At 45.8% G+C, this 10,173-nt stretch overlaps 2 protein-coding genes across 2 annotated transcripts; both read left to right on the top strand.

The window, feature by feature from the left end:
* The first annotated feature begins 1,228 nt into the window (after positions 1 to 1,228).
* LOC125121302 (olfactory receptor 13C7-like) lies at positions 1,229 to 2,185 on the top strand. Its single transcript, XM_047769558.1, has one exon. The coding sequence runs from the start codon at positions 1,229 to 1,231 to the stop codon at positions 2,183 to 2,185; it is 957 nt and encodes a 318-aa protein (XP_047625514.1).
* A 6,369-nt stretch (positions 2,186 to 8,554) lies between these two features.
* On the top strand, positions 8,555 to 9,511 carry LOC125120836 (olfactory receptor 13C7-like). Its single transcript, XM_047769245.1, has one exon. It carries the CDS (start codon positions 8,555 to 8,557, stop codon positions 9,509 to 9,511), a length of 957 nt encoding a protein of 318 aa, XP_047625201.1.
* The last annotated feature ends 662 nt before the right edge of the window (positions 9,512 to 10,173 follow it).

Genomic DNA, 10,173 nt, shown 5'->3' with positions numbered 1-10,173 from the left:
TGGAGATTCCCAGCCTAGGGGTCTAATCAGAGCTGTAGCTACCGCCCTACACCAGAGCCACAGCAACACCAGATCCGAGCCACGTCTGCAACCTACACCACAGCTCACAACAACACCGGATCCTTAACCCACTGAACAAGGCCAGGGATTAAACCTGCAACCTCATGGTTCCTAGTCAGATTCATTAACCACTGCACCACGATGGTTAACCCATATTTTTAACCAGCACTCAGGTAGCTACTTGACAGCCAGTTCCATGCTGTTTTGGGTCCCCTGTGGCAGGGTGTGGTGACATCTGGCATTCCTAATCTCTTTGGTACTGAAGTGTCTGGTTTGGATATTCTGGAAGGCTGAGTAGAGTTACATGTGACGATGTTTGCAAAGCATCTAAATGGCACTGAATGACTTGTGATTCAAGGCCCCACTCAACCCAGGCTAGGAAATGAGAGTGGGCTCTATCAGGTAAGATGTTATTCCTTGGGTGAAGTCCCAGAGCAGCAGAGGTATAGATATATCAGGTATAACTACAGGGGGCAATACACAAGGCCTGTTATGCAGATTAGATTTCTGAAGACTTTTGTGGACACCCCATGTTACAGGCTCCAAAAGTTCAATTTGGTCAGATTATTCAAGAAGGTTAAGATCAGATGAACTGATTCATATTAGCTAAACTCACAAGACACTGAAGTGTAAATTGGATAATGTATAAGAAATAAAACTGTTAAAAAGATGAGAAACTTTATGTTTTCAAGCCAGCACATTTCTAAAACTATCTAAGAAATCAAATTATAATAGAAACTTATAAGGAAGAACTAGATTCAGAGGAATGGGCCATGTGATCTTAATAGCTAGAGTCATTGATCTGTGATAGCCTGAGGTCCCCAATCATATGACAGAATAGTTATTCAGAAGCCCTACCTCCTTGGTAAGTGCTGAGTCCTATGTTGATATGGGGCTTTGCTTTAGATATATTAATATTACTGGTTAGACAGAAATGTCCTTGATTTTATTAAGTTTCTTTAGATCTCCAGGTTCTGTTCTTCATGATTTTGACTGATACACAACCTGGCTTTTAGATAATTTGGTTTTTTAATTGAATCCATAGGGTAATTTTAAATTTAGGTACATGATATATATTATGATCCCCATGTATTTGCCTAAGCAAGCCATCAGAAACCAAACATGTATTTTCTGCTTTCAGTATTCCTAGAAATGAGAGAAGATTGAAATGGAACCATACAACCAGTCTGCTGTGACTGAATTTGTCCTGCTGGGCCTCTCTGCCCATCCAAAACTGGAGAAAGCATTCTTTGTGCTCATCTTGTCCATGTACCTTGTGATCCTGCTGGGCAATGGGGTCCTCATCTTGGTGACCATCCTGGACTCCCGCCTCCACACACCCATGTACTTCTTCCTGGGGAACCTCTCCTTCCTCGACATCTGCTACACCACCTCCTCAGTGCCCTTAGTCCTGGATGGCTTCCTCACTCCCAGGAAAACCATCTCCTTCTCAGGCTGTGCCATCCAGATGTTTCTCTCCTTTGCCATGGGAGCCACAGAGTGTGTGCTTCTGGGCATGATGGCGTTTGATCGCTATGTGGCCATCTGCAACCCCTTGAGGTACCCCACTGTCATGAGAAAGGCTGCCTATGTGCCCATGGCAGCCAGCTCCTGGTTGGCTGGTGGAGCTAACTCCTTGGTACAGATCTCTCTTGCAGTACAATTACCCTTCTGTGGGGACAATGTCATCAACCACTTCATCTGTGAGATCCTGGCTGTCCTGAAGCTGGCCTGTGCTGACATCTCCATCAATGTGATCAGCATGGGGGTGGCCAATGTGATCTTCCTGGGGGTCCCAGTTCTTTTCATCTTTGTCTCTTACATCTTCATCCTCACCACCATCCTGAGGATCCCCTCAGCAGAAGGGAGGAAAAAAGCCTTCTCTACCTGCTCTGCCCATCTCACTGTGGTGGTCATTTTCTATGGGACCATCATCTTCATGTATGGGAAACCCAAATCCAAGGATGCCCTGGGGGCAGACAAAAAGGACCTTTCAGACAAACTTATCTCCCTCTTCTATGGACTTCTGACCCCCATGCTTAACCCCATCATCTACAGTCTGAGGAACAAGGATGTTAAAGCTTCTGTGAGGAATCTGGTGGTTCAGAAATGCTTCTCCCATTGATGGTGGGATATGTCCCATCATGTGATCCACACACTGTAATGGCTCTCACTTGAGAATCTCAATGCAAAGTAATATCAAATGAGGGACAAATTGAGTTTAGACCCATGCTACTCATAGTGTGGTCCATGGACCAGCAGTTTCAGCATTACCTGAGAGCTTATTGGACATGCAGAATCTCGAGGACCATTCTAGACCTACTGAGTTAGAGCCTCCATCTTAAGAAGATTCCTCAGGTGATTTATATGCACGTCACACATTGAGAATTATTGATTAAGAGAGTATAGGGGATGTTGTGGTGTCCTTCCAGATGCTACTCCCACACCCTAGGCTGACAATTTTATAACTCCAGCTGCTGGGAGTGTTGGTGGCTGATGGCATTCAGCCCAGTCTCTCTGCTGGCTTGCCCTTGACTCCAAGAGAGTTACTTCACCCAAAGTCAATTCCCTTCTCAGATGCAGTGCACATCCAGTAATCAGTCAATGTCAATATGAGGTCCTGGTCCTCCTTGCTTCCAACAAAAATGACTCTAAAAGAAGCATCCCAGTTTGAGAGCTTCCTCATGGCAGTTTGAGTTTACCAGCTGCCCAGGCCTGTTTCCTTCACCCCCCCACTCCACAGGTGTCAGTCTTAAGATCACTCCACCATCATTATCCTACATGAAAATCTCCCCTCTAGAGTCTGCTTCCTGGGAAACCCAACCTGGGTGAGAGAATGATGGTCTATCTCAGTACTGATGCATGAACCCCATCTGTGTTTTCTGAGCATGTCCTTCTCAGGTGGTTCCTGAAACCTGACTCCCAAGGAAAGTAACTGAGCAAATTCCTTTTGTTCAGACAAAGAAAAATCATCCCCTAAAAATGAGTTGCTAAATTAAACTCTTTTATTTTTCATTGCTACAAATGGAACTTAATTTGTATTTACTATACAAACATCTTTATTCCTAAGCAGAGAATTGGCAGGCTATTTCCACCTTGGGCATGAGGATGCAGTATCAGGTCTATGGGGTTTTCTTCAAAGACAAAGACATTTGAGGTTTGGAAAACATGTTGGCTCTTAACTACAAATGAAATACATAAAATAAAATAAAATGTTTAAACACTTAAAAATCTTAGTAATTGTTTAATACTTGCCTACAAAGGGGAACATCATGTTAATCTCCCTAATGGATTCATTTCTATTCATGCACCATATTTTAAAACATTCTGTACTTAGGTACTGTCATAAGAACTCCTGAACTTTCATGCTTATTATTGAGAAATCATAGAATTATATGTTAAATAAGTCCTTTGTAAGCCAAATAATTTTAATAACAGAAGTAGGAAAAGTATTTCAGATTTGCCACAGAATTACACTTCAAGTGGGATGTAGGCACATTTTGACATGATGTGGGGTGGCACTTCCAAAAGTAAGCATACCTAGTTTTAAGATGGACCTGATAGTTCCAGATGTATTTGGCTGCAGTGCCTAAAATGTCATTAGCACACAGTTGTTCAATAAGACACACAAGAATTTCTCCCCAAATAACTTTCAACATTTTCTTGCCCATCCTCCACCTCTTGTGCTCAGAGAGATGTGGTGTGTGTGGCTGGTAGACTTCTACAGAGGGTCTAAGTGAGGCCTCAGCTGGGTGATATTTTCCTCAGGAGAAAATCTTAACCATGCCACTCTGTAGCCTGAAGCCTGAGGCATTCTGTGGGCAGTAGAGATCCTCAACCAGGGGCTCCATGGCTCCTTTCCCTCAGTCTTTATAAAGATGAAAACAGCTTTGGTAGAGGAGCTGAACCCACTCTCTATAATAAGAACGCTGTATTTTTCCTGGGCTAACATGGACCATGATGCCTGCAGAAATGACAAGGGTATGCAAAGAACTCTGACAGTAACTTCCATTTTCTCCCTACAAAAGGGGAATTTTTTCTTTTGGCCATGCCCATGGCATGCGGAATTCCAGGACCAGTAATGAAACCCACACAACAGCTGTGACTTGAACCACAGCAGTGACGACGTTGGATCCTTTTTTTTTTTTTTTTCCATTTTTTTTGCCACATCCACAGCATATGGAAGTTCCCAAGCCAGGGATCGAATCCAAGCTGGAACTGCAACCTACACCACAGCCACAGCAACACCAGACTCTTAACCCACTGCGCCACCAAGGGAACTCCAAGGAAGAATTTCTTTTTATTATCAAATCATCTTACTTCTCTTTGAGACGGTCTTTATCAGTTGCTTTAGATAGAGATCAGGCTTCACTCCAAAGCTCCTCACCTCCTCCCAGCTTTCCCTTTCATCCACTTCTGTGGGAAACCCCTGCCTCCAGGCCCTGCTGAGCAGGTGTGGCCATGTCCCATTCCTCCTGATTCTCACCTCCCTGGCCCCAGTTGAGGTTGCCTGAGATTTTCTGTTCTTTGTCACCAAAGATCTCCAACTAACCAGCAGCTACTAACCTACCTGGCCTGTGACTTCAGAGCAGCTTTTGTCTAAGGCGTGACCCTGTTTCTCTCTTACCAACCCCAGGGCTCTCTTCTGCCCTCACATCCTCTGCTTCAACCTGTAATCCTTGTTCTGCACCACACTATAGCAACAGGGAGGACAGTTGCCCAAGGTATCCGACAGAAAAAGTCACTTCCTTGTTGGGATCCAAGCTGCTCCGACCTCCCGCCTCTGACTCTTCCCTGCTTCTGGGCTCCTGTATGACTTAGGGACACTTGACAATCATCTCACAGACTATATCTGTCACCAGGACCTTTCTGGAAATCAGAGGGCCCACCCTTGTCATTTCTGCTTTCTTTCAAGTGCCTGGCACTGGCCCATGGTACATATATCTTGCTTCCCATTTCTGAGGGCAAGGGCCAGACCTGGTCAGCTCTGGACGATGCTGAGAGACTGCAGTGAGGGCCAGCAACTCTGGAGCTTAGGGGCCGCCATACCCAGCCCTGCAAAAACAAGTGCAGAGCTCCCTTGAACAGATACCATTGTGGTCAAATCACAGTCAGACCTTAGTTATCTCCTCTACTTCCAGGAAAGTCAGCAAGGAAAGGGCGGAAACTTCCTAATCTAAAGTCCAATTCTTTGTAGTGAGTTAAGATTTACATAGAACTGCAATTTATCTAATTGGGTCTATGGGACACAGGTCCCAAACTCCTGTGAGGCCTCCACCAAACTTTAAATTGCTTCTGTGATTAAAACTGGCCCCAAACCAACCAGAACTCTATCTAAATTGCACCATAGCTCCCGGATAGAACCTCTGGAGAGAGGGCAGGGGGCAAAGAGTGAAGGGTGTCTGCCCTGAGTGCGCAGCCCGGGCATGACTGCCAGGATCCCCAGAAAGCAGCTCCTCGAGGTGTCCTCCCTCCTGCTACCTCGCTGGGCATGGAGAAGGCCAGGGAAGGGAGCGGCCAGGCCCCTTCAGCTATGGCCAGCCCTGTCTTTACCTTGCTCTGAAATCTGAAAGTACGGCTCAGTTCCAAGACAGCTCAACAGAATTTCCTGTACACTTTTAGGCAAAGCTTGACCAGGGATGGTCAGGTCAGGCAGCTCAAGCAACCACCTCCCAGCCAGGCTCCTGCCATGATACCTTCTGCCCAGGTGAGTCCTGTCCCCACTGTGGCCACATTCCCACATTGGACACACACTGAGTTCTCTCGTGGCCAAACCTTCTTTATGTAGGTGGGGAGCAGAGAAAACTGGTGCAAGTAGGGACCACAGCTTGCATGGCTCTGGAGAACTTTTATTGCATTTTTTATGGCTGTACCCAATGCATATGTAAGTTCCCAGGCCAAGGATTGAATCTGAGCCAGCAATGCTGAATCCTTTAAGCCATTGCGTAGGACTGGGGATTGAACTCATGCCTCTGCAGTCACCCAAGCCACTGCAGTCAGATTCTTAACCCACTGAGCTCCTGAAATGCTTTCATATGGAAAGGGGGCAGGCATGGCTTAGAAGTCTAGACCAGTGTGGGGGCAGAGTGGGAGGTGAGGAGTGGGAATGTTAGAAGGAGGAAGTTTCTGTTCATTGTGAGGGAAAACTTTCCAACAATCAAGGTTATCAGACAAAGGAATAGGAGCCGTGTACTTGCATAACCCAAGGCATTCAAAGGAGCAACGGGAGACTTGCATTTCATAGAAGGTATTCACACAATAGAGGCAAAAGAGTCAAGACTCTCTATTGTATTTTTTTTTTTAGTAGTAAAAGATTTTATTTTTTAATAATGATTTTTACTTCTTCCATTATGGCTGGTTTACAGTGTTCTGCCAATTTTCTACTGTACAGCAAGGTGACCCAGTCACACATACATGTATACATTCTTTTTTCTCACATTATCATGCTCTGTCCTAAGTGACTAGATATAGTTCCCAGTGCTATACAGCAGGATCTCATTGCTTATCCATTCCAAAGGCAAACAGTTTGCATCTATTAACCCCAAATTCCCAGTCCAACCCACTCCCTCGCCCTCAGCAAGACCTTTCATTTTACATTTCTGCCTAGTCTGAGATTCTCTAGTCAGTAGTACTTATATCGCTAATAACAGAGCTCTTTTCCCAAACTATTCCCAATGCCCATAGTTAATCTCCTGTGATAACTGCAAAGGATAGCTTCAGACTCTGCTCAGTTTCTCCTGCCCAGCTTCTCCCAATCAGCACCAGTGTAAGAGTCACAGAAGCAATGCGTGAAGCCCGGAGACACCGCTGCACACACAATGTGTGAAGCCCAGGGGCACCCCTGCACACGCAAGCCCTGCTACAAGGGAAATGTCTTGGAGAAAGGTGTGACACCTCTATTTTTCATCAGTATCCTAGGGAAAGAGAGGATGACCAAGACTTCGAGAATAGTCCTTTGCTCCTCAGTAGACTAGCTCTGGCACAAGCAGAGAAGCAAAAACACAATCAAAATGTGAGGGAAGGAGTCCTGGGGAGAAGGTGAGGACACAGGCTCCGTCTTAGTCCTGCTCTCACTGCCTATGGACTCTCTAAGCTTAGTTTCATCTTAAATATGAGAGCTCCAGGGTGGAGGTTTTCTCTAATGTACTGGATCTACTGTTCTAAGGTGACTGAAGCACATCCTCTGTGCAGGCCTCCTCCGAGTGATCCCCCTGCAAGGCTGGGTAAAATGGTCTGTTTTTCTGTTGGGAAGAAAGCATTACTATGGTATTTCAGTGGCTTTAATGGGCAACTCATGTGAAGAAGGGTCTGAGATAGGAGCTATGACTTACAAAACAGCTGCAAAAGCTTGGAGCTGGGTCCAAAAGGTGCAGATGCTCATACTGGGGGGTAGGAGGCATCCTTGTCCTTGGATTCTAATCCTGCTCCCCAGCCCCATGGGCTGGATCAGACCAAGGACACTGCAGTGCTATGGACAAAGCACATGATTAGAGAGAAGGGGTATGAATGGCAGGGTCTCCATGGTCTACTGGCCAGAAACTTCTCAAGAACAGTTCAATGAAGAGGGAAGGCCAGTAAAACTCATAAGAAATGAAGTCTAAACCAGGCATCAAGTAACGAACGTAAAGGCTAGGCAGGCATTCCCACCATGGCGCGGTGAAAACAAATCTGACTAGGATCCATGAGGATCAATCCCTGGCCTTGCTCAGTGGGTTAAGGCTCTGATGTTGCCATGAGATGTGGTGTAGGTCACAGTCACAGCTCAGATCTGGCATTGCTGTGGCTGTGGTGTAGGCCAGTGGCTACAGCTCCAATTGGACCCCTAGCCTGGGTCCTCCACATGCCATGGGTGGTGCTGCCCTAAAATAAATAAATAAATAAAAATAAAGGCTAGGCAGACCCTAATCTTCCTGGCTTCTGCTCAAAACATTCCCTCCATGTAGGACTCCATGTAGAGCCAAATTTATTGTTAGAAAACTATTACACAAGCACAGAATTAGAGAGAACTGGGGAGTGAGTGAGCTGGTGGCAATGGTCAGCATCCCTGAGTGTGATAGCCTGAAGCTCTTCAAGGACACTGCAGGGACAATTTAGGGACTGGCAGGACTGACCAGAGGAGTCAGTCAATGCTGGACCCAGGCAGCACGTCTCAGGGTTCCTCTCTTATGGTGCCCAAGGAGAACCATCCTCCACGTCCCTTCCTTCAAGTGAGGTGACATTATTGATCTGAATACAATTCTATCATAAATTGTGGTTTAATTAGATTTTCAGGGTCTGCTTTTCCTGCTTTTGATTTGACTTTTCCTGACTTTTAAGGTAACTGCAGTGGACAGTGAATTTTATCCTTTAGATGCTGATATTATAAGTTAGTGTGTTCAAGGTTAAATTTATTTATAAGCTGTAGAAGCATCTCATTGTAATCCCCGCATATTGATTCCTATAAACATGTGGTTCCTGTCCTCAGTCTTCCTGAGAGTTGAAGAGAGAATTTAAAATGCAGGTGGTCAACCAATCCATTGTGACAGGATTTGTCTTGCTGGGGCTGTCAGATCAGCCGAAGCTGGAGAAGACATTCTTCGTGCTCATCCTGCTCACGTACCTGGTGATCCTGCTGGGCAATGGGCTCCTCATCCTGGTAACCATCCTGGACTCCCGCCTCCACACACCCATGTACTTCTTCCTGGGGAACCTCTCCTTCCTAGACATCTGCTACACCACCTCTTCCATCCCCCTCGTCCTGGATGGCTTCCTCACTCCCAGGAAAACCATCTCCTTCTCAGGCTGTGCCATGCAGATGTTTCTCTCCTTTGCCATGGGAGCCACAGAGTGTGTGCTTCTGGGCATGATGGCATTTGATCGCTATGTGGCCATCTGCAACCCCCTGAGGTACCCCATGGTCATGAGCAAGGCTGTCTATGTGCCCATGGCTGCCAGCTCCTGGTTGGCTGGTGGAGCTAACTCCTTGGTACAGATCTCTCTTGCAGTACAATTACCCTTCTGTGGGGACAATGTCATCAACCACTTCACCTGTGAGATCCTGGCTGTCCTGAAGCTGGCCTGTGCTGACATCTCCATCAATGTGATCAGCATGGGGGTGGCCAATGTGATCTTCCTGGGGGTCCCAGTTCTTTTCATCTTTGTCTCTTACATCTTCATCCTCACCACCATCCTGAAGATCCCCTCAGCTGATGGGAGGAAAAAGGCCTTTTCCACCTGCTCTGCACATCTTACTGTGGTGATCCTCTTTTATGGGACTATTCTTTTCATGTATGCAAAGCCCAAATCCAAGGACCCCCTGGGGGCAGACAAACAGGATGTTTCAGACAAGCTTATTTCCCTCTTCTATGGTGTGCTGACCCCCATGCTCAACCCCCTCATCTACAGCCTCAGAAACAAGGATGTGAAGGTCGCTGTGAAGAACCTCAAGAGTCAGAAGTGCTACCCCCACTGATAGTGGAAGAAAGTGGTAGTTATGTGCACACAGGGGATCCCCTAGGAAATGACCACTTGGTGAGGTTCGACTTGCTCCACGGTTCTCCACGTCAGTTTGGTCACAAAACTGCCCCCAAAATGCTTATCAGGATGCGGCTTTCCTGAATAATTGAGAATTGAACATCAAGTCTTTAGAATGAAGAGGGCGTTATGCTAAGTCACCTAGGGGCAAGGATAAGTGACTGTTAAAATTTATTTTTATTCTGAAAAAAATAAATAAAAATTAAAACTTTGTAAAAAATATACTTCTTTCTTTGTTCATGTGCAGACTAGCTATGTGCAGTCATGTTCTCTTCTGCTCACTATACAATGGGGAGTGTGGCAGTAAGGGGAAAAAAAAAATCACTTTTTTTGACTACAACCACTACGGCAATGCCAGATCCTCAACCTATTGTGCCACAGCAGGAACTCCAAAAGGTCACTTCTTAGTTTGTATCCAAACCAAAAACCAATCTGCCATTTTGGAAAACTACAAATACCAAAACCAAATGACACTATTTAACCCCCTTTTCACTGTAGGGGCTGTGAGCATCTCCTAGAGCCAATTTTACATTCCAGATGTAATATCCCTGAGCCCATTTAGGGAAACCACTCCTTCTCTTCTGTACAAAGAGCACATCT

The sequence above is a fragment of the Phacochoerus africanus genome, chromosome 2 (assembly GCF_016906955.1).
Source record: "Phacochoerus africanus isolate WHEZ1 chromosome 2, ROS_Pafr_v1, whole genome shotgun sequence".
Classification (NCBI taxonomy): Eukaryota; Metazoa; Chordata; class Mammalia; order Artiodactyla; family Suidae; genus Phacochoerus; species Phacochoerus africanus.
The sequence above is the reverse complement of the archived record's forward strand: the minus strand, read 5'-3'. Positions and strand labels throughout refer to the sequence as shown.

Bases quoted from the DNA above. Each gene is read 5' to 3' on its own strand.
- LOC125121302 (XM_047769558.1), top strand. From the start codon at position 1,229: ATGGAACCATACAACCAGTCTGCTGTGACTGAATTTGTCCTGCTGGGC.
- LOC125120836 (XM_047769245.1), top strand. From the start codon at position 8,555: ATGCAGGTGGTCAACCAATCCATTGTGACAGGATTTGTCTTGCTGGGG.